The following is a 25,284-nucleotide window of genomic DNA, read 5'->3' as shown; positions in this document are numbered from 1 at the left end:
AGCCTTGATAGCCTAAGCCAGCTTTGTCTAAAGCATCCCGTATAATACCCTTTGAAAAGCTACAATGAGATTCTGGGGGGAGTCGCTAAATAAGTGAATGTGCAGTTCTGCACAAATGTGAAGTCTATGTTATCACGATGCACGATCGCATAACACAGCTTTTAAAGAACAAAATTGACTGGCTAGAGACGAAAAGTGAACGTGCACCTGTAAAGCTCCACAATCACTACAAGTTCCAAGTTCCCCAATAAACCTGCTCCATGTTCTCAGCATTGACTTGCTGCTGCTCTTGTGGCTCATCCTTGTATCCTGTGTTAGTGCAAAGAGCATGATGCTATTAATTATGATCTGTCTTCCCTTTAATTGATATGAAGACTCTAGACTGCAGGTAACCAGATGAGATCTGCATGGGGCAGGCTGCAAACTCAACTAAGATGGTGGCACCAGTTGCAGAGGTAAAGTTCTATAAACAATTACAATGATGATGGCATGTGATAAGTCCATAGCTTGTCAAAACGTCCCAACATAATGGAATCGGCAACCCCCAAAAGCGTTTTGAAAAAGGCAAAAAATGAAATCGGAAACAGATCCCAACACCATATCATCATGCCATGTCCTAGGGTTAGTTGTATTCCATAGACATGCTTACATGCACAAGTAGGATTTTGTGCAAGATTACAAGAAGAGAAAAAGTTATTTGAAGGTGCACCACGATGGCAATGACACAGCTGCACTTGGGGACAACACACACGATCTTTCCATTGACAACTAGGTAAGACATTATTTTCATGAGTGCAAGTAATGTGGCCTTTCCCAACTTGCCAACCAATGCTTCCAGCATTGCTCTCAACGCGGTAAAAGATTGGCTGGCAAGTTGGAATGCAAAAGTCTCAACGGGGTTGGCAACAGCTTCCTCGGCCAAAAACATGAGAATGGGGTTGGGACCTTGCCAACGCCAAGTTTTGACAACTATGGATAAGGCTGAACAGGTGTCAACAATATAAAATCAAAGGGTTGCTTATGCTTATCTCTATATTGAAAGAATACAACCCAATTTCTAAGCCGTAGGGCTGAACTATTACCTAATTTGCATCATTTTATGGATTTTCAACGACTTGTCTATGGTCAAGCGCTCAAGGCAACCCCATGTAGCCTAGATAAAAACGTGAGGCGTGGGATCCATGCATGTGTCTTCTCCTCCTGCTTATCGTCGAGGACGGGGGTTGTTGTCAGAATACATCCAGGCCATCCAATCACCAGGAAGCTTAAAGAATCAGCACCGTATTGAGAATGCCTGTCAATGTAGTGCTCCAATGCTATCCCCACTGTGCATGCTGCCAACATCACCTTTTCCCAAGCATTCCTATTCCTCTTAGTCACATTAGATTCTCACTATCCCTTGTCATGTGCCATAATCCATTAGAGAATATCACAAATGGGCCTCACATGTGAGTGAAACTTAGCATCATCACATTAGGCAATGTACAAAGGCGCTAAGTTCGACAACAAAAGTGCATAAAACACCATAGTCAATCCCAACTGTGAAAAGTTTGCACTTAGGGATTGCCTGTGAAACCACTTTTATTCCAAAATAGCACACTTGCATTGGGATGGAGATTGCAACAGTGGCAGAGCATGGCCACTGTTGGACTGCTTGCCGTTCTTGTCAAATGATGGGACTGATGGCGGCAGGTGGGGGTCCATCATATAGGCAGGGCTGCCCGCCATGCTGATGGGCCAATCTGCTGCCCCCATGGGCCCCTTGCCCTGTAAACAAGGCTTCTCCTCTGCGCCAGCTTCTCCTGCAGCCCCTGCAGACCTGCCATAATAGGACACAGCTGCATGCTGCCCCTGCACCCGACCTGCTACTGTTTTCATCACTGAGTTGGTTTCTCTTCTAGGTCTCCAGTCCCCCTCCTATATCCAATGTCCTGCCTCCAGATTAATGATTTTGCTGTTCTTCATGGCTGAGAGTTGGCTGCTGTTCTATGTCTTGTGGCCCTGCTCGTGTGGCCAATGTCTTGCCTCAAGGTGGTCCATCTCCTTGACATGTAGAACTTGTCCATACCCATACCTCTGCAGTCTTCAATGGTCTTACTTCCCCTTTTAGCAATCATCCAAGAGAAAGCAGCTCGCTTCAGCCATCCACCCTGGTGTACATTGGGTTGCAAAGGCACCTTCTGGAGTGTCAACATGTTTCCAAGAGTCAGCCAGCACCTTCAACCATTTCATATATTTCCTCCAAAATCACCAAAGCCTAATCTAGCTAATGATAAGAGTTCTACAATTATATAGAGAGATTGTTTGCCCATAAACTCCTTGTAATTTTGACCATAGTGCTCAAAATACTCTGCATTAATGCAGTCACAAGACACCATCTGGAATCAACAAGTCATCAAACTCTTGTCCTCCTGCAAGTGCGCTACACTTGGCATGCTCGTGCATATTTGTGATTCCTAAGCTGGCACAAGATTTTAACCTGGAAACAAACACCACATCACTTTCAGGCATTCCCTCTGAAACCATCTGTTCCAAACCCTTGAGCACTTCGTCATGGAGTTTATGTTTTGCATATCCTGTGAGCAGTGCAGTCCATAAAACCACATCTCGATCCTGTATTGTGTCAAACACTTGTTGGGCTTCTTCAACTGAGCAATGCTTGACATAAAAACTTACTAAGATACTGCCAACAAAAGGATCTGTTTCTTCTCCTTGTTTGACAACCTGAGCATGTAAATCTCGGGCCCTGTCTATGGCTCCTATATAGATACAAGCTTTCAAGCTGCAAACAAATGCGATAGCATCTGGAGACGTGCCCTTCATTTGCATTTGTTGCCAACAGTGCAGTGCTTCCTCTCCAAGCTCGTGCTCACCATACCCGAACATCAGTTCAGTCCATGAGACTACATCTTGGACTGGCAGTTCATCAAACACTTTCTTTGCTTCTAACAGATAGCCACATTTTCCATACATGTTCAATAAGGTGCTCCCAATGATGGGACTACTTTCCAGTCCTACTTTGACAATCTCGATGTGTATTTTCTGACCCTTGTCAATGGCTCCTATGCTACTGCATGCTTCTATGCTGCAAATAAACGTAACAACATCTGGAGGCAAGCCCTCTGATTGCATCAGATCCAAGCAGCTCGGTGCTTCCTCACCAAGCCCATGATTGGCATAACCTGAAATAAGTGCAGTCCACAAGACTACATTTTGGACTGGCATCTTATCAAACACCTCCCATGCTTCTGCAAAAGAGCCACATTTGGCATACATATCCACTAAACTACTGCCAACATAAGGATCCTCTTCAAACCCTACTTTGAAGATCTCTATGTGCATTTCTCGACCCTTTTTGATGGCTCCTAAGATGCCACAAGATTTTAAGCAACAAACCAGAACAACACCATCTGGAGAGATGCCATCCGATTGCATATGCTTCAAATGGTCCATGACTTCCTCACAAAGTCCATGTTCTGCATACCCTGCAATTAGAGCAGACCATGAGACCAAACTTCGAACTGCCAATTTGTCACACACTCTCTGTGCGTCTCCAAGGGAGCCACATTTGACATACATATCCACCAGGGTGCTGCCCATGAAAGGATCCAATTCAAAGCCGTGTATGACAACCTGAGTGTGAATTTCTCGACCCCTATCTAAGCCTTCTCCTACATAGCTACAAGCCTTCAAGCTGGTGATATATGTGACAGCATCAGGAGATACACATTCCAGTTGCATTTGCTCCAAACACTTCAATGCCTCCTCGCCAAGCCCTTGGTCAGCATACCCCTCTATAAGCATAGTCCATGAGACTGTATCATGTGCAGGAAGATTGTCAAACATTTCTCGCGCTTCTGCAAGTGAACCACATTTGGCATACATGTCCACCAAAGCACTAAGAACATAAGAATCTCCTTCCAATCCCGCTTTAGTTATCTCCATATATATTTCTTGCCCCCTGTTTATGGCTTCCCTAGCTAGGACATCTCCCCTGCCACAAGACCTCATGATGTAAACAAACATGGTAGCCGTTGGATAGATGCTTTGCAGTTGCATTTTTTTCATACAGTTGTAAGCTTCCTCACCATGCCCATACCTCACATAACCATGGATTAGTGCAGTCCACATGATTAAATTTCTTTCAGGCATCTTATTGAACATTGCTTGTGCATCTTCAAGCATGCCAAATTCAACATACATGCGCACCAAAGCACCACCAACAAGAACATCTGTTTCCATTCCTTCCTTGACGATAGAGGCATGTGTCTCTTGACCCTTGTCTATGGCACCCAAGCTGCCACAAGATTTCAAGACGGAAATAAATGCAGCAGTGCCTAGAGAAATGCCCTGTTGCTGCATTTCTGTAAAACATTGAAATGCTTTCTCATCAAACCCATGTTCAGCACAACCGGCAATTAAAGCATTCCACAAATCCACGTCTTTAATTAGCATCTCGTCAAGCACTTTATGTGCTTCTGGAAGTGAGCCACTTTTGGCATACATACCAACCAGATTGCTTCCAGTAACAGAATCTCTTTCCAAACCTTTTTTGACAACCCAAGCATGTATATATCGGCCCTTGTCTATGTCTCCTAAAGTGCCACAACATTTCAAGATGCAAACCAATGTGATGGCATTTGGACAGATACTTTCCAATTGCATCTCTTCCAAGCAATCCAATGCTTCCTTAATGCATCCATGTTCAGCATACCCTGCAATGAGAGCAGTCCACGAAACGACATCTCGGGTTGGCAGCACTTCAAAGACTTCTTGTGCCTCTGCAATTGAGTCACATTTAGCATACATGTCTACCAAAGAGCTGCCAACATAAGGATCATTTTCAAATCCATCCTTGGCAATATGATTGTGTATTTCTCGGGCCCTATCTATGTCACCTGAATCTGCACACGCTTTCAAGCTCCAAACAAATATGAAAGTATCAGGAGACATGCCCTCTAGCTGCATTTGCTTCAAACAGAATAGCACTTCCTCGCTGAGCCCATGTTCAGCATACCCTGCGATAAGTGCAGTCCATGAGGCCACACTTTGAACAAAAAGCCTGTCAAACAATCCTTGTGCTTCAGTAAATGAGCCACATTTTCCATACATTTCTACAAGAGCAACGGCGACAAACATTTCTCTTTCCAACCCTTCTTTAACAACTTCAGCATGTACCTGGAGACCCCTGTCTATGGCTCCTACGCTGCCACAAGCTCTCAAGCTGCAGGCATATGTGACATCATTTGGAGACATGCCCTCTAATCGAATCTGTTCTACACAGTCTAGAGCTTCCTCACAGCAGTCATAATCAGCATACAATGCTACGAGTGTAGTCCATGAAACAACATCTCTGATTGGAAGCTCATCAAACACTTCTCGTGCTTCTTCAAGTGAGCCAAATTTGGCATATGTGTCCACCAAAGTAGTGCCAACGAAGAGATCTTTTTCAAACCCCTCTTTGACAATTTCATAGTGTATTTCTTGACCAAGTTCTATGGCTCCTACACTACCACAAGCTTTCAAGCTGCAAACAAAAGTGAAGGCATTGGCAGACATGCCCTCTAACTGCATCTGTTTCAAGCAATCCAATGCTTCTTTACTGAGCCCATGTTCTGCATATCCTGCCATTATTGAAGTCCAAAGAACTACATTGCGAACTGGTAGCTCATCAAAGACATACCATGCTTGTACAATTGAGCCACAGTTAGCATACATATCGATCAAAGCACTCCCAACAAATGGATCACTCTCAAAGCCCTCCTCATTAACTAGAGCATGTATCTCTTGACCTCTGCCAATTGCTCCTATGTTGCCGCAAGCTTTCAAGCTAAACATGCATGTGACAGCATTTGGAGAGACACCCTCCAGTTGCATCTGTGTCAGACAATCCAAAGCATCCTCCCCAAATCCATGTTCAGAATAACCTGCGATGAGTGCAGTCCAGGAGACTACACCTCTAACTAGTAACTTGTCAAATACTTCCTGTGCTTCTGCAAGTGAGCCACATTTGGCATACATATCAACCAAAGTATCGCCAAGAAAAAGGTCGCTTTCAAATCCCTGTGTAATGATCTCACCATGCAATTCCCTGCCTTTTTCAATGCAGTTCAATCCAGAACATGCTTTCAATAGGGGCACAAAGGTATGCCTGCTAGGGTATACACAAGCCACTTTCATTTTTTGAAACAAAGTGAGGGTAGAATCGAACTCCTCAAGATTGGCATACCCTTGTAAGAGAGCTGTCCATGAATGCTCATTGTGATGTACCAACCTGTAGAAAACCTGCTGGGCTTCGAACACGCTTCCACATTCCACAAAAGTCGGGACAAGGTGGTTCCCAAGCACTCGATTGGCTTCGAGCCCATCATCACAGATATGTCTGTACACATGTTTAGCATGCACCAAACTCTTCTGTTTTCTGCACTTGTGAAGAATGCATGCATAGTTCTCAACAGATAGCACATCTGTGCCATGTTCCAGAAGGCTGAGTGCGTCCTCTAAACTCAACGTTTCTAAGCACTTCTCCTCTTCTGAATGATGAGTTCGGATCACTGCAGAGATAGAGAGGTCCTTGTATATGTGAGTTGAACATGAATGACCAACATCATATACATGCAATCCTTTGAGATTTGGTCCTCTCTCCTGAAAGGTTCCCTCTACCCAGCCAGGGTTGAGGAAGCCATCCGTCCACTGGAACTGCATTCCTCCTAATTTTTCCGAGGTTTATCATGCTACATGACCTGCAACACATTACTACGTGAATATAATGAAAACTCCAGACAAGGAAAAAAGGGAGGGCACCTGAAAGGAAACCCACGCCACTGGCCAACCATCGCGTTGAAGAGTAGCTGCGTCTTCCATATGGCGGAGCTAAGCTGACGCTACCGTCATCTACTTAACGCTGAAGCTTTTATGCTGCCAAGATGAAGGCTGATTTCACATTAGATTCACTAGTATTGCACCCGCGCGTTGCTGCGGCCGACCAAGGTTCCAGAAAAGAACTATTCCCTCTCTACAACCATCTCTCTCTCTCTCTCTCTCACACACACACACACATACACACACACATGCCCTCTCCCTCTCTCTGTCACATACACACACTCTCAAATGTTGAAACTCTCTCTCTCTCTACAAGAAGAACTTGCAAACAAATCAAAAGCTAGACCTTGCTGACACAAACCGATTGGTGGCAGGACTCCAACCATCCCAAGAAACCTCAAGGGTTCCATAAGCAATGGATACGAAAGGACTTACTGTGAGCACAAGGATACTGTCAAGGCAATACGGCAATATGGGTACCTAAACCCCACTCATTAGCTAATACCACAAGCAGTTTGAATCATATAAAAAAGGATGGTAAGAGTATACAATGTCAACTCCCAACTCAAGCAAGAACCACGCCAACCCTTGTGTGGAGGAAAAAGGAAACTCAGCTGAATGGGATGGGAGTTGCCAAAGCAACGAAAGTACCAACTCGGGTTATAGAACTGAACAAGTAACCTAAAGATAGAAATAAAGAAGTTCAGCAAGGAGACACAGATAGAACCCCTCCACCACCAGGCACGGTGAGACAACATTGTTTAGTTGGGTGAAGGAACAATAAAAAAACTCCCACATAGAGCTAAAAACACACCACCTACTAACACCTCTCAAGAAGCCGACTGTATTTTCTCATCTTTCCATTCTCCTGAGATAGATTTTCCCACTAACCCTCTCGCCCCCAACGAGGAGGTACTAGAAGCTCCATCTCCACCACGGCACTCTCAAGAGGTACGACATCCTATCCCGTAAACAAGATAATCTTGAAGCATTTACTGATACCATTTTGGATTCTTTATCAGTATGAGGGGTTCATTTGTGCAGGCAACCCTCTATTGAAGCCAAAGTTAATGTTTAAAGTCCTCATGTAGATAATTCCATTTGAGTCCACAAGACAAATCATGCCAAAAGCTTATTCAGAAATCACTCCAACAAAATAGCATAATGTACCATATCCTCTCCGCACTCCACGCCGGCAAATGTGGCAAAGCACACAAAGCTGGCAAATTCTCAGTTAGCTGATCTGTTGGAGATAGAGATTGTTACATTTATGATCAGCTACTATTTTCACAGGTGGAGGGAAGAAAACCTTGTGCACACTAGAGGTGGCTACGCCACCATAATCACCACTAAAGAGCACCCCCGACTAGAAGACTTTGGAATACAGCCAGCAGATTGGAGGAAGGAGTACTTGGAAATTCCAGAATACAACCAAGTGTATATGGGCGCACCACCAACACTGTGGGTCGATCATTTATACATGCCAGTTAAAAGAAGATGGACACCGCTAGAATTTCAGGAAGCCAAGAGGTGCGACTCATATATGTGCTACAACTTTCCCATTTTCATACTAGCAACATTTGCAAACATTCAAGCATGGCACCCAATTTCAGACCTCGCTATTGTGGCTAGCGTCAAATTTTTAAAATTGGTGATGGTGCTAATAGACCAACCAAAGGAGCCCTACGATGGCTATGAAGTAGAACACCTAAAATTTGACATGAACGAAGGGCCATCTGACAGGGGTATTATGCTTTACTACCACAGACTGCGATGTCTTCCTGGCTACATGCATATCACTTTTGATGAAGACATGGTGGATACAGGCTTCTGAAGATCACACTCAGTATTCTGACGAACACTCAAAAAGATCCAATCCAGGAGGAACTTCTATCGACATGAGTTCGGTGAATTGGGTCTTTAGACCTCGGTAACAGGTTCTACGGACAGAACCTACACTAGGAAGGGGGGATGTTAATCCCATTTTGCATGGTCACAAATGTGGTGGTGTCTTCTTGGGATGCCCTATAGCAAGAGATTAACAAGGGAGTTTGAGGATGAGCTCGCTCAATTTTTTACCCTCTCAGTTCTCTCTAATCGCATGTTTTATGTATGGGAGGGAAACCACTGATTGGTGGCATGGATTGTGGCAATCAATGAGAGGTTCTCAATGACAAAGGAGAAACACTATTGAGTCCTTTGCATGATCATTGATCCATGCAAGATCAACAAGATTGCATTGCTCTCAAGTTTGCAATGCATGAACTTGTATCTTTTTTCACTATAATTAACATGAATTCAATGTAAATAATTCATGGGAACTAACATGCCGTGTCATCTCAGTCTCAATACACATGCCTTGGTTCCCACTACCTTACGGGATGAGATTGTCAACTGTATAGATATATGCTGATCAGTCCTCCTTGTACATGCATGACTTGCTAGAAAGGAATTGGAGGCTCATCATGGAGATTAGAAAGAATTACATCAAGAGTTCTGAGCCTTGGTATCCATTGACATGATAATATTTAGCAAAGCTTGGCTACAATGTAATTACTTTGCCTTCACTATTTGACTGTCCATGCTTCTCCTTCATGTGATTTTTTAACTACCTAATCAATGGCCATCCTCCCAGTGCTCAAGCTCTCATGCCTTAAGCGTCCTGACCATGGATGTATAGTGCTACTCTCAGACTCTGTTTGCCCAGACATAGAAATAGAACTTGCTTGTGGGTGGCAAGTTCACATGCACATCAGCATCATCAACGAAATCAATGACACCCTCATCCTTTGCCTTGTACCAACTAGCAAGTTCATCAAACATTACATCTCATGAGATAACCACTTGCCTAGTTTATGGATTAAAACATTTAAATGCCTTGCGATCCTGTGCATACCCAACAAAAATGCACTTTTCTGCCTTAGGATCCACCAACTTCCTCCTTCTCTCATCAGGCACATGTACATAAGCTATGTAACCAAACACTTTGAGGTGTCCAATGTCTGGCCTAAAACCTGTAAGCCGCATCTCTAGCGTACTTCCATGTATGGCTGTTGTGGGTGTCTTATTAAGTACATACACTGCTGTGGCACACACGCTTCTACCCAATAATAGTCTGGCATGCTCTTTTCATTGAGCATTGCCCTGGCCACATCACAATTGACTCTATTTTTCCTCTCAGCAACACCATTTTGCTGAGGTATATACCTGCAAGTTAAGTGTCTTCTTATGCCATACTTTCTCAAGAAATTCTCAAAAGCATGTGAGGTGTATTCACCACCTCCATCTGTCCTCAAACATTTTATCCAAGAGCCATATTGCTTCTCTGCAAAAGCTTTGAAGTCCATAAACTTTCCCAACACTTCACTTTTCTCTCTAAGAAAGTAAATCCAAGTCATTCTGGTGAAATCATCAATGAATGTCACATAATACAAGCTGCCTTTAAGGATGGGTTTTGTGCAGGACCCCATACATCACTATGAACTATCTCAAGTGGCCTGCTACTCATGTTGCCTTCTTTAGGAAACGGCAACCTTGCTTGCTTTCCAAACTGGCAAGCATCACAAACATGCATATTCCCATCATACTTGAATCTAGGTAGCCCACTAACAATGCCTCTTGCCTGCATGTTCTTTAACCTTTGTATGTTCACACGTCCACTAACAATGCCTCTTGCCTGCATGTTCTTTAACCTTTGTATGTTCACATGTCCAATCCTTTTATGCAAAATGTCAATGTCATGTACCATATTTCAACTTTTAGAGAACATGGCTGATTTGAATCCTAGCATCCAACTTAAATAACCTGCCTTCTTTCTTGCCTTTGGTAATGACTCTATATCCATTTTTGAAATCCTCAACGAAGCATCCATGCTCGTTGAAACGAACTTGTAAACCTTGTTCCACCATTTGACCAACTGAGGCCAAACTTTTTGTAATAGAAGGCACATACAAGACATCTGCCACATAGACTTTGTTTCACCATTGTGCATAACCAATGGTACACTTCCAACATGTGTGATAGCATGTTGGGTATCATCTCCTGTCTCCACATAGCCTTTCACATCCATAGGCTTCATATGCTCAAACCATTCGCCATGACAAGTCATATGGTTTGATGCTCTAGAGTCCATATACCAAGTGTCATCACTTTCACCATTTGTCATCATAGATCACATGACATGTTTCATGGGAAAACAAGTGATTTGTGCTGCCATCATTACTGCTTGATGCAAAATTTCCACCATTTGCACCATGTTGTGCATAATGTCCACCATGTTGTGCTCTACCCCCTCTCAAATCATTTTGTTTGCAAAAACAATCACGTGCCATATGACCAAATTTTCCACAATAATGGCATTCCACATTTTGCATAGATGCTTGTTGGCCTTGCCAACGTCCTCTTCCACGAGGATTACCTCTGCCTCTCTGAGGTGTATATCCACGACCACCTCTAGCACCATATGTAGGTTGAAATTCTGTTGTGGTGACCTATCCTGCCATCCATGACCATTACCATGACCACGTGATGCAAATCTCCCCCTGCCTCTAAATCCCCTTTGTGAATAGAAAGCTTAATTTATGCCATTATCATCATGGGGGCTAGTAGATGCATCATGAAACGAGTCACCGAGTTTGATTTCCTCAACAAGCAAGAGTGAAACCAACTCATCAAAATCTGGTAAACCTGTACTCCAAACAGAGATAGATGTATCAAAAGACTTGTACTCCTTCCCAAGACCACGCAAGACATGTCTACCAAATCATCATCAGGCATGGGGGCATTGATTGTTGCCAATGCATCTCCATACTTCTTTATCTCTTATACATAATCATGGATGCTCCTTCCTTTCTGCTTCACATTATGAATCTGTTGTCTCAACTGAGACTTACGAACACTAGTGTCTATATCAAACAGCTTTACCAATGTATCCCATGCATCCTTGGGATTCTCAGCATCATGTATATGTATGAGTATAGCATTCGAGATACATATAGACTCTCTGTGACCATTGCTTATGAGCTATGTAATATTCCTCCCTAACCTCTCAAGATGTTCAGCATCTTCCCCCTGTAATCAATTCCCTCTTCAGAAATATAAAAGATCTTGTCTCTGCCTATTTTAACATAGAGAGAGAATATTCAGATTTTTAATATTTTTAGATAGAAAAATTTTTCATAATATTAAAATGAATTCCCCTGAAACAGAAATTCAAAAAGAACTTTCCAATGTGCAATTGGAATTAATTGGAAATGGGTATAAAGGACCTTAGCCTAAGAGTCTAGATTTTCAAAAAAATTTGGATTATGGTCCAATTAAGGTTCCTGTGGGCCAATAGGATCAATCCATGTGTGGGGAGGAGATAAATCCAATTTGTAAAAGAAGATACCAAAAAATGAGTAAATGCTCACATAAGATGAAGAGTTGACTATGTATAAGGTTTATTAGTAAGAAACTATGAGTAATATAAAAAATATGAGATATTTTGGGTATCCAAAAATGAGTAAATGCTCACATAAGATGAAGAGTTGAATATGGACAAGGCTAATAGTTAAAAAGGGGAGACATTTAGAAGTAAATACTCACATAAGATGAAGAGTTGAATAAGGACAAGGCTAATAGTTAAAAAAGGGGAGATATTTAGAAGTAAATACTCACATAAGATGAAGAGTTGAATAAGGACAAGGCTAATAGTTAAAAAAAGGGGAGATATTTAGAAGTAAATACTCACATAAGATGAAGAGTTGAATAAGGACATGGCTAATAGTTAAAAAAGGGAGATATTTAGAAGTAATGATGTATTTTTGACACCTCTGCATGGGGATTTCTCCCTCATGAATGAGGCGCCTACTTCACATGTGCAATTGAGTTTTAAATCTTAAAAAATTGAGATATTTCATCTCTCCTCTCTCCTACTTCAAGTCTAGTTGCAAAAAGTTAGCTCAACTGATCTAAAAATGGTTAAAAATTGACCAAACTGAATTGAAAAATTCTAGAATCAGTTTGTTTGGTTAGGAGCTCACTTTTTCTAGAATCAGTTTGTTTGGTTAGGAAAATTCTAGGATCAGTTTGTTTGGTTAGGAGCTCACTTTTTCCTATAAATAGAGGCCTTCCCCTTTGTTGAAACTCAATAGTGTTTTACGCACTATTACTCTACTCCTCCCAAGCCAAGAACTGTGAATTTATTAATAATTCACTCGTTTTTGACATTTCTCTCTTCCAAAGATTGGTGGCCACTCTTGTCCAAACAAGAGTTGAGCCCTCAAACCATCAAGCCAAAGGAAAGCTATCAAAGTCATTAGTAAGTTGGTGTTTCTTCTATTTTTTACTTATTTTTATGGTTTTAAATGGTTTTTATGCTTTATGTCTTCTCTAAAAATGTTATGCCTCATTAACAAGAAGGCATTCCCCTCTCTTCTCTAGCAAAACCAACCATTCTCTATCCTAGGTGAATGGTTAATGATTAAAGTCAAGTTTTTATAATGTTTGTCTTAATTAAATGGAAAAATGTTTACTTTAGGATAATTTCAATACTCTTGGTGCACTTTTAATTAGTCTTAAAGACTTAAAATTTTGAAAAATGGTCAACCATACAAAGGAGGTTATGGCAAAATTTTTAGAAATTAGTGAGATAAAATTCATCTTTCCTAAAAGAGTAATCCTTACGGTTTCTATATTCTAAAGTATCATTTTCATGCATAAAAGATGCATTTTGATTATATGCATAAAAGATACATTATTATTTAAATATAAAAGTGTTACTTTTATCATAATTGATTTTCATTTATAGAGGTAATCATAAAATATTATTATGTTAATGTAAAAGTGTTATTTTTATCATAATTGAATTTCATGCATAGAGGTATGCATAAAAGATTATTATTTTAATGTAAAAGTATTACTTTTATCATATTTGGATTTCATGCATAGAGATATGCATAAAAGATTATTATTTTAATGTAAAAATGTTACTTTTATCATATTTGAATTTCATGCATAGAGGTATGCATAAAAGATTATTATTTTAATATAAAAGTGTTACTTTTATCATATTTGGATTTCATGCATAGAGGTATGCATAAAAGATTATTATTTTAATGTAAAAATGTTATTTTTTATCATAATTGGATTTCATGCATAGAGATATGCATAAAAGATTATTATTTTAATGTAAAAGTGTTACTTTTATCATATTTAGATTTCATGCAGAGGTATGCATAAAAGATTATTATTTTAATATAAAAGTGTTACTTTTATCATATTTGATTTTTATGCATAAATGAATGCATAAAAGATATTTTTTTATACTAAAAGTGTGATTTTCATCATAATTGGATTTTATGCATAAATTAGATGCATAAGAGAAATTCTTTTATTCTAAAAGTGTAATTCCTACTAAATTGGATTTATGCATAGAAAGATGCATAAAGAAATCTATTTTTAGTTCAAAAGAGTTATTTTCATCTATTTTGATTTTATGCATAGAAAGATGCATTAAAGAATGGATTTTTAATTCAAAATTTTCGTTCTCATTTAAAATGAATTTATGCATAGGAAGATGCATAAAAGATTGATTTTAATTCAAAAGTGTCATTCTCATTTAAAATGAATTTATGCATAGGAAGATGCATAAAATATTGATTTTTATTTCGAAAGTGTTATTCTCCTTAAAATGAAATTTATGCATAAATAGATGCGTAAAGAAATCTTATATCAAATATAAGAATTCTCTTGTATCCTATAAATAGATATAGGATGTGATAACATTCGTATGGGGAGTGATAGGATGTGATAAGATGTGTATGAGATGTGATAGGATGTGATAAGATGTATATGAGATGTGATAGGATGTGATAAGAGGTGTATGAGATGTGATAGGATGTGCTAAGATGAGTTAGGATGTGATAAGATGTGTATGGGATGAGGTAAGAGGTGTATCTGATGGAATAAGATGTATATGGGTTGTGATAGGGCGAGAATGGATGTGAATGTGGATGTGGATGTATGCATGTAGATGTGGATGTATGGATGTGAATGTGAATGTGGATGTGAATGTATGCATGTAGATGTAGATGTATGGATGTGAATGTGAATGTGGATGTGGATGTATGCATGGAGATGTGGATGTATGGATGAATTGTGGATGTGGATGTATGGATGAATTGTGGATGTGGATGGAGATGTGGATGTGGATGTGAATGTATGGATGTGAATGTGAATGGGGATGTGGATGTATGCATGGAGATGTGGATGTATGCATGTAGATGTAGATGTATGGATGTGAATGTGAATGGAGATGTGGATGTATGCATGGAGATGTGGATGTATGCATGTAGATGTAGATGTATGGATGTGAATGTGAATGTGGATGTGGATGTATGCATGGAGATGTGGATGTATGGATGTGAATGTGGATGTGGATATATGGATGTAAATATGGATGTGTATGTATGAATGCGGATATGGGATTGGATGTATGATGTGGATGTACGAACATGGATGTGTATGAAGAATAATGAATGTGAATGTGTATGTGAAATAATGTGTCATCTCGATATGAGTGAATGGATGAGAATGAGTACACATATGAATGGAATGTGGGATAATGTGGAAAGACGAGAGTTCGATATAGAAACTGTATTTTGTGACCTGTTTGTAAATGACTGTTTTATGTCAAGAATGCTGGGGAAGCATTTTGACCGTCTTGTGGATTAAGGTCATGAAGACCTAACTAATAAAGTTGCAACTGCTGAGACGGAGAGTCAATGGAGGACGTCTTGCGTAGCAAGGTCGACCGAGGTCTTGACCTGCCTCGGTTCGATTTAAATGGTGAGCTTCTGGTACGGTGGATGAGGAACCAAAGAAGCGGCCTATGAGTGAAGCGCTAGGTCACCTACGAAGGATCCTAGAGGGTGCTGACCATACGGTGCTCGGGCTCTGGGTCGCCGAAGATACCCACACGTGCGTCGTGGAAGATATTGGAACAAGGAGTAAGAGTTGTTTTCTGAAACCGGGCATGGATCTGGTTGATTGACCTTGCTGGTCCTCAACGGATGAGTCCATGGCTTTCTTATATGGATTTGTTGATTGATCTTGCTGATCTTCAACAAGGATTCCATCTTGATTTTTATATGTGAAAATATTGTCGAGTACTATGAGCTAGGAACTATTGAAAAGGCCCCTGAGTTCTGGTTGCCAATGATGCCATAAGTACACCGATGAATTAATGATTGGAAATATGGATTCATCTAGAGATTTTGAGGATAGTGATCAGTGACATAATGGTTTCATTAAAGGATTGTTTAAAGTTAGCTGATGCTGAGAAAAAGGCAACTTCATATTGGGTGCGTAAGTGGTGTGACTAGTTTTAAGTTTGCATGAACTTCTGGCTAGGGGGCCTGGGACTCTTTTCCCTAGTACCCGAGACAAAACCTAACCAAATTCCTAATTGGATCCCATCACTACAGTGGTTGGGAGGTTGGCTAAGATGGGGTTAGGCTGGACTGATGGACCCGTATATTGAGACGACTCAATTTCTGTTAGGTAAATCCTGGATAGTAATTGTTCTATGGATAGGAATCAACGGCTGTGCCTCTTGATGGGGAAAAAAGAGTTGATCCAAGTGCAAGTTTCTTCCTTGATCTGACCGAGTATCTTTATAGGTGCAGTCGGATCAACTTGATCAGTAATGGTCTTGACTACGTTAGAGTAAAGAGTTATCCTGGTGGAATCGTCTATGCTTTCCGGGTAAAGGAAGTTTTTTCCGGGTTCGGTTTTGGAAAAACCGACGGATTAGTCTCTTATCCGGATATCCGTGGACGAGGCCCCGAGTGTGGGACCCTGCCCCGCGCAAGAAGTGCTACTTCCGCTGGGGCTGCTAGTAACCCTAATCCATTGCGCGGTGGGGACAGGGATCTCACAAGCTACAACCTATTGTTGTGTAGGTTGTCGAGGTAGTTCTGGTTTTGGCTCCGCACCTATAACAAGGTTCCAAAACCCTTTTCCTTTCAGAAAGCTTTTAATCCTGTACTTCCATGCTTGGAAGTTCTTTCTATCCAACTTCTCACCCACAATCTGTGGTACTCCAGAGGAATCGCCCGTGCTTTTCGGGCGAGGGAAGTTTTTCTGGGTTCGGTTTTGGAAGAACTGATGGATTAGTCTCTTGTCCGGATCTCCGTGGGTGGGCAAGGCCCTGAGTGAGGGACCCTGCCCCACGCAAGAAGTGCTACTTCCGCTGCTAGCACCCCTGAATTCGTTGCGCGGAGGGGACATGGATCTTTCAATCTTACATAATTCCCTATTGCTACTCCTATTTTTTAATCCATTAATTCATGCAAATTGTGCCTCTTACATATAATGCTACTCCCTACTTTCATAATGCCTCACATGCATGTTTATCTTGGGCTATTCATAGTTATAGCCCCTTCTTGTCCCTATGAAGCGTACATTCAAGCTCATTGAGGCGACTATAGTTAAAAATATCATCTACTTTTGTTACTTTCTGAGCACCCATAACCTCTAAGTTTTAAGAACCTTAATTGGCTCTATATACACAAAGGTATCCATTTTTAAGCCTAAATCAATGTTATGTGCACACAAGATTTTCCTTTTGTTATGTCCCTATACAACTTTCTCCATTTAAATGTTAAATTTAGCTTCCTCCTACATCTACCAAACAATAAACATACTATGAATTTACCTTCTCTTGCTAGCTAGAATTTTATTTTAAATTTTTTGAAGCTTAATTATTCTTAACATTTTAATTATTCTCCATTGGTATTATTGAGGAAAGAGGAGTGGTCACAAGTGCTAACTATTTTATTCTACACAACTATGCTCATTCATTATTTTTTGAGGGAAAAAAGGCAAAATTAACCTTAGGTTAAATGATAGAATAATAATAATTTAAGGTGATGACCTAAGGTTATTACGTATGTTTAAAAAAATTTCTTCCATTCTCTAGCCACTTAGCACTTGTTACGTGGATACATTGTGCGGTGTATACAAGAGAAAACTCAAATCTTTCACATTATAAAACTTTTAAACTCAATTTGCACACGCAATGACAGATATAGAGAAGAATCTTATAGGGAAGTAGGTATCTTCAACTAAGATGCAGTGTGAGAGAGAGGCTTGATAATGACTCCCTCATATCAAGATTTCTCTTGGTAATTGAAGAGTAAAAGACTTCATGGCCATATCTATGGGTCAAGGTATACATTCTTTAAAGGATGCAGTAAAGAGGCACTTAATCTAGTAGATAACCTACTAGCCAAAAGCATAACCAGTTTGGAAACTTATAAGGTGCTTCAACCTAAGGGAGAAAGTGCTCAAATCAGGTAGATGAGTGTTAAAGCACTATATGCTGTCATAAGCATACACAAAGTGTCCATAGTTTAGGCACTTAATCTAGTAGATAACCTACTAGCCAAAAGCATAACCAGTTTGGAAACTTATAAGGTGCTTCAACCTAAGGGAGAAAGTGCTCAAATCAGATAGATGAGTGTTAAAGCACTATATGCTGTCATAAGCATACACAAAGTGTCCATAGTTTAGGCCCATACTTCAACTATTGTCAATGTCACACGAATCATGATCTATCTCACTTGTGCACTAAATAAAGGCTCTAATGGACCAACCCTAAATCCCTAATGGCTTGAGAGGATACCCTAAACTTGTAAAGAAATCTCAGTTTGAAATAGAAACAAAAGCTAGTCCTTTCACTTGAGGATATCCCAACATCCACACCTTCACACGGTGACAATGACCTTCTTGGGAAAAAAAAGCCATAAGTTTCCGTATAGAAGAGGTATATCTAAAGCTGCATTTAAACAGATTTAACAAGCATTGGACATGAAAGCATAGATCATTGGCTGAATCGTATAAAAGGATAGATCATTGGATGAATCGTATAAAAGGATGGTGTCTAAGAAATGTTCTATCTGAAAACAAAGGATGCCGATAAGAAGAGGATGCCACCATTTGAAGAGTTATATAATACAGAAACAACCCTCCTATTCGTGTGGTGCATTTATGGAAAGGATAAACAACAAGAAGACATATCTTGCTTACAAGTATATATATTTTGTGTTTTTGATGTGGGCAAGATGTGAATAACAATATGCACATCCATCAAGGAAAAATAGATCAACATGTTTTGAAGGGCATGCTCACAAAAGCTGTAAGGAGATACCCTTCCACTTCACATTAGGCCAGAGTTCCTTTGCCTCCTTTTATGTTGCAGTCCTTTTTGGTAGACCAGGAATACATAGCATAACACTATTTTGTGATGGTAGAAATATCAACATAGGCATCTCCACGTGGTAGAAATACTAGCATAGGCATCTCCATGCGGTAGAAATTTTAACTTTTTGAAGTTATCATGAAATGCCATGTGTCTCAGATTTTCCTAAAAACTAGCAGTATAATGTTACTTGTTCTTGCCTCAGTATTACCACTAGTATATTTTTTATGTTGTATTATTTGTACATTGCTTGTCAGTTCATGATCAACTTGTTATTTGATGTTAGTAAATATAGGTAGTTTAGTATTCCTTTATGATTAATTACTACATTTGTACATATCCATACATCTTTTGGCTCACCCTCACTCATGCACTGGTAACTTGTCAATAACCTAATCTACTCGCTAACTCATGCTCGCTCCACAGATACACCCTAAGTGAAATACAAATATCAAAACTTGCACAAATAAGCTTTTGTGCTTCCCCAATTTTCAAGGAGGTGCCCTTTGCAATGGGCCATACATCAGGAACACTGGGGGGTGGATGTAAAACTAGTGTTTGAATCTTCCATGTATGCCTCACATCATTATTGCAGAAATAGCACATCTTATCTTTTGTCCATTGGGACAACTGACAGTCACTTGAAAAACAAGGAGAGACATCCCACCTCACAACTGCACATCACATTTACGACCCTTTGCCCAATGATGGCACTTTACCCTGCTTGTCTTTGGAACTCTCCTAATTTCCCACTTTGTATCATGAATTTCTTTTTCCATTTCTACAAGCTGTTTGTTTGTATCATGCTCCAAGTCTATTGTTGTATCATTTGCCTTTACAACGTCCACCCGGTCTACTGTCATCACATAGATAAATTCTGGTCTATCACTACAATTAGCAGCATTTTCCTCTTATCCTTGATGAAGAGGTCTCTTTGCTCAAATAGTATTCTTCTCCCCCTTGAGTTTTATCCCATCTGTAAACATTGGAGTTCCCATCACTGCATCACTAACTATTCATGAAGTGGCTCTAAGAGATGGTGTGGTCTTTTGCCTTGACAAGGTTCTATCTATTAGCATTTGACGATCAGGTCCACTACTAATGTATTTTACCTCCATGAAAGCTATTTATTTATTGCATTGCAAGATTGCATTTATCATATCTGTGACACAAGCATCATAGAGGCTAATTTTGTGCTTATATCCCTCTCCTGCTAGCCAACTCCCATGTTTTAATTTTGATAGATTAGTCTTGGGCACCAATGTATTGATTATGGGATCCCCACCTTGCACACACACTTGCACACACACATGATTATTAGGTTCTGACACGATCTCGTCTTAAGAAGAAAGCATATATCTTACAGATAATAAAGAGCTTTTATGCACCTGTACGAGAAAGTGTCCCTAGCGTCCTACTCTAAAATGCCACCAACTGCCAGCTATATCAATTTTTGAAATCTTCTTATTTGCAGCTTTACGTGTTGCCCACCACCAAGTATGATTTTTTTTGAACTGTACAAGAGCATCATCTTTTGTCTTGCATGTCCTCCACTTTTCACACATTGCAATGTGCACCTCTCTATACTGTGAGAAAATATATTTATTGGTATGAACATTTAGGCTATCTCTCCAATGAAAAAGGCATGAGCGTTCTTTTCCAACCATCTTTTTGCCATTGTTGTAAACCCTACGAATAGCATTCCAATTGACTCCTACCTCATTAGCCATAAATCCACACAAATTTGTTGGCTTCCCTCATTGCTCAATCATAACTAAATTTAGATTCTCCCATAATAAGACCTGTGCCTCTTCATCTTCTTCCTTGAACTCACGTGTGGAATTGTTAACAACCCTTGGATACTGAAAATAAAATTAAAACATGAGAGAAGTGTGCAAGGGAACTATTTGGACATTGAAAATAAAATTAAAATATGAAAGAAGTGTGCAAGGAAACTATTGATCAGTGAAGGCTGCTAAAAATGAAACTACTCACAAGGGGTCATACACATGTGCGGCAATTGTATGTCATTCCTTAATTCTATGAACATGATCAAAGTGTTTCTCAAAGCTTCTCTACACATCCCCTTTGGTACCTCATGTGTATGCATCCCCCACTATATAAATAGTCTATTGTGGGAAGAGTCTTTGGGAATAAAGTAGTACACACACACTGACCATATCCCCACACACATAGGAACATGCTTACAAAAGAAGCACTCAAGGTTCCCAAAACTACCCATTACCAAATGTCCCTTTGGACGAGACTTCAATAGTTTCCCTTTCCAATAAAGTCTATTTGGAACCTTTGAACGGGCAAGGAACAAACATCTTTCATTCATACACTGATAGGTTTCACCACTAAAAGGTTTTTCTTAGAATAAATGTTTTGTTGGATTTGGTTTATGTCTGTAGTTTTGTCCATACATTTACATCGTACTTCTATTCCATTCCCTCCATCCCTTTTCCATTTATCAATTAATAAATAGAATTCTCGACACAAAGCTTGGGTAAATCAATCACTTCACCCTTGTATTCACATTCTTCCACCAACTTTCTAAGGAGATCAGTACAGGGAAGAGTCCGAGTTATTTGGAATGCTGACATTGGTTCTTGAAATATAGTCTTTGCTTCAATATCCAGGATAATGTTTTCATCACATGATCCTTCTTGTCTAACTTCCTCGTCAATTACTATGTGAAAGAAAATCACTCTATCAAAACTTCTATGGCACAAAAAGTCAAAATTTTCACTTTATTATAGAAAGAAAAAGGAAGTACTACTCACATTGGAGAGTTGAAACCCCCACTTTGTTGTGTTACATTGGTGTTGCAGTATGACCTAGAAGAATCTGGGTTGCTTTGATCTACTCTTGCTAAAAAGTAGAAAGATAAACTACATTCAAGTATGAAATGTTTCCTGCCAATCCCTTTATAGACAGGGGTTGGACAAAGAGCTTGATAAACCCCATCCATTTCAATCAATACCTCTAACACCGCATCATGATTGCAATTAAGCTTTTCTTGCAGTGTTTTATGCGAAGGTGCAACCTTTCCATCCATGAAAGGAACTTTAATAAAAGTTACTCCAACATTTCCCAAGAAAACCTTTGCACACTTACAACATTAATAGATTAATGATTTCTTTATGATTTTCATTTTGATATCTTATAAACCTCACAAATATTATTGATTAGTTATATATCATCGCATATATAACTAATCAATAATATTTGTGAGGTTTATAAGATATCAAAATGAAAATAGTAAAGAAATCATTAATCTATTAATGTTATTCAGTAAAAACTATCAAAATAAGTTTTGCTATTTTAATTCAAAACTAATATTTATCAATAATGATAAAAAAATCTATTTTATGTGAATAGTAATTTAATCTTTAAATAAAAAATAATATTTTCTTATGATTTATTCAAATATTTTTTATTTAACAAGAAATAAGTACACATATATGTTTACATGAATAAATATATGTGTATATATATGTATGTATATTTTTTGATATTTTTTAACAGTTTATAAGTTTTAATATATATATTAATTTATTTTAATAAGATATCAATAATTTATAATACTAATGTATGTTTATATATATATTTATGTATTTAAATTACTTAACCATTATCGATATTTATAATAATTTATTTTAATAAGACATCAATAATTTATAAGTATTATTATGTATATGTGTGTATTTATTTAATTAAATAGGAATCTAATAAAAAATTAATATATATACATAGTTTATTTATTTACAGAAGTATCTCTATATAGTATCATATTCACTACTTTCTAGTAATTAAATTTTTCTCAGGTATCTATAATAATTAATTTAGGAAAACTTTAGAAACACTATGGTTTTAACCTTAATTTAGGAAAACTTTAGAAACACTAATGGGAGACATTGAAAGTTAGGAAAAAACATCTCTATATCCTGCCTATAAAATCCACACGGAACCTTTTAGAATCATTATTGAGTCCATTCGACTACAAGTATATAAGGCTTCATTTACAATCATGGGAAGGTTTTTTCCTTAGCAAAAAGTTTGGAACAACACTATGTTATACCTTATATAAAGGCACATCATTTCAACAAAGTCCAACAAAGTAAAAAGGAGAACACAAGCCATCATTCAAAATGATGTTAGAGGCTTTTTCGTAAGACAAATTTTAGAGTACTCCTATAAAAAAGACTAATAGTTTAACAAAGCAATCATTCATAATGATGCAAAGTTTTTCCATAAAATACTACTATGGCATACCTTTTACAAAGATATGGACTTTTATAAGAGTAGACCAACAAATCAAAAAGGGGTAAAGACCATCATCTTAAGATGGTTATCCTGTTGTAGAGTACATCACCTACTATAAGTACTTGTAAAGACCATCATCTTAAGATGGTTATCCTGTTGTAGAGTACATCACCTACTATAAGTACTTGCAAAGTTATACTATTTTGGTAAAACTGAAAATAATTCTAGAAATACTATTGAAAAGGGCTTGTTGTTTGTTGTACCTAATATCTTGCAAAGTTATACTATTTTGGTAAAACTAAAAATAATTCTAGAAATATCTAGAAGGGCTTGTTGTTTGTTGTACCTAATACACACACACACACACATACTATATAGTTCCCACTTACCGTGGTTGATGAAAACCAAGGTTCTATGTCACTAGGTGAACCACCTCCCAGGTGAGTTGAGCTTGGAGTGGAGTAGCATCAACTGATTGGCATGATCTCTATCAAGAAAAAAAAAGATGATTCGGCAAGGCTAGTTGGTCTAATTTCATGTAGGTTCTCCGGCCACCATTCTCTTCAACGGTTGGAAGACCTCCACATGGGGTGACTACACTTTCTCGCTGCTTGCCCTCTTCGTCATCTCCGTCTTCTACAAGTATCTTGCGAGCGGGAGGGCTTCTCGGCCCGCCGTCGCCCCGCAGAGAGCAACGTCCTCTTCAGAATATAAATCCCATAATTTTGATGCAAAGCCCCTCCTCTTGCTAATGGCCAGGAAATTCTTGCTCTCACCCACCATAAAGCTCCTCGACTCTGCCCTCCTTGGTGTTAGATTCGCCATCGGCTACCTCCTCATGCTAGCCATCATGTCCAAACCCAATGTTCAACGGCTTGGTTCCATGGCTTATCTGGCCATGGTGTTCAATCGCACTGAGACTCTTCATGTCAGCCCCGTCATGTCATCCAAACCCAATGTCCAATAGCTTGGTTCCATGGCTTATCTCGCCATGAGCGCGATTGAACCCCATGGCTAGATAAGTCATGGACTTATGGTAGGCACGCTTTGAGTTGATATGAAGTGCTTTAAACTCTCTCCCATAGTTGATTGAGAGGAAAAAGATGATAGAAAAGCACACAAACATTACCACTGCTTTCTTAGGGGAAATCAACGTAAGGTCTTTAGATGAATACTATAACCTAGAGGATTATATGCTTGGGTGAGGAAGTGTTGATCGAAATGCTCTTGTGAATGTTCTCAAGGGCAAGGGGATCAAGGAGGACAAACTCCGAACTGAAATTGTATATTTGCTAGCAGTAGCACTAGAAGCTACCCCCACTGTAGAAGTTGAAGCTATTGAAGGACATCATCTATGGAACAACTGAGGTTCTCATAGGGAGAGAGTTTGTGGAACAGCTTGGAGTTTTAGGAAGGAAAATGGGTTTGGGGGGTAACATGCAACCACGGTAACCATTCATATCCAACCTTAAAATAATTTCTTGAGATCATGATGATTTTCATTGATACAATGTTGCTACTATAGCAATCAAGTTGAGGAGTAATTTAATGAGTATGCTTAAGCTTAAAGAGTGTTTCTCTTGTGATCACGTGTTTCGACTTACATGTATGTGGTGTTGTGAGTCAAATGTCTATGGTGTCCTTAGAACTGGGAGTCCTACAATCGGTCATATGACATCGGCTCAATCATTGGCCCATGCCATTGTTGGATGGCCTATAGGACCATGCAACTACATGGTTCTCTTAGAATTACTTCTATGCCCACCTTCACTGTGCTGACTGTGGCATTGTCCGCTAGGTATGGTTGATGCTGATTTTAACCTTACTCCCTAGTTTCTATTGTGAGTGCTGCACCCACCAATACATAGCCCATTGTTTTTTATAAATGGCATGGGCAATATCGAGGCACTCTCTAAGGATGTCTTCTCGTCTTACCCTTTGTCTTCTTG

At 39.3% G+C, this 25,284-nt stretch overlaps 2 protein-coding genes across 3 annotated transcripts; one reads left to right on the top strand and one right to left on the bottom strand.

Annotated features, from left to right (window-relative positions):
• Window positions 1-1,446: 1,446 nt before the first annotated feature.
• LOC147632662 (pentatricopeptide repeat-containing protein At3g09040, mitochondrial-like) lies at window positions 1,447-7,133 on the bottom strand. 2 transcript variants are annotated; one of them, XM_086807474.1, is made up of 2 exons: window positions 6,805-7,133; window positions 1,447-6,554 (listed from the first exon to the last, which is right to left on the bottom strand). In XM_086807474.1, the coding sequence occupies exon 2, from the start codon at window positions 6,178-6,180 to the stop codon at window positions 2,365-2,367; it is 3,816 nt and encodes a 1,271-aa protein (XP_086663600.1). In that variant the 5' UTR covers window positions 6,181-6,554; window positions 6,805-7,133; the 3' UTR covers window positions 1,447-2,364. The 2 variants fall into 2 exon arrangements, with proteins under 2 accessions (XP_086663600.1, XP_086663599.1); XM_086807473.1 differs by having other exon boundaries at window positions 1,447-6,743; window positions 6,821-6,932.
• Window positions 7,134-23,749: 16,616 nt separating this feature from the next.
• LOC147632661 (copper transporter 5.1-like) lies at window positions 23,750-24,302 on the top strand. The gene is made up of 2 exons (XM_086807031.1): window positions 23,750-23,759; window positions 23,878-24,302. Exons 1-2 carry the CDS (start codon window positions 23,750-23,752, stop codon window positions 24,300-24,302), a joined length of 435 nt encoding a protein of 144 aa, XP_086663157.1.
• The last annotated feature ends 982 nt before the right edge of the window (window positions 24,303-25,284 follow it).

The sequence above is a fragment of the Cibotium barometz genome, chromosome 13 (assembly GCF_041138505.1).
Source record: "Cibotium barometz isolate CiBa-2024 chromosome 13, ASM4113850v1, whole genome shotgun sequence".
Taxonomy (NCBI): domain Eukaryota; kingdom Viridiplantae; phylum Streptophyta; class Polypodiopsida; order Cyatheales; family Cibotiaceae; genus Cibotium; species Cibotium barometz.
This window is presented reverse-complemented; position numbering and strand designations above follow the sequence as displayed.

Coding starts and splice junctions, on each gene's coding strand:
- LOC147632662 (XM_086807473.1), bottom strand. CDS start 6,705: ATGCAGTTCCAGTGGACGGATGGCTTCCTCAACCCTGGCTGGGTAGAG.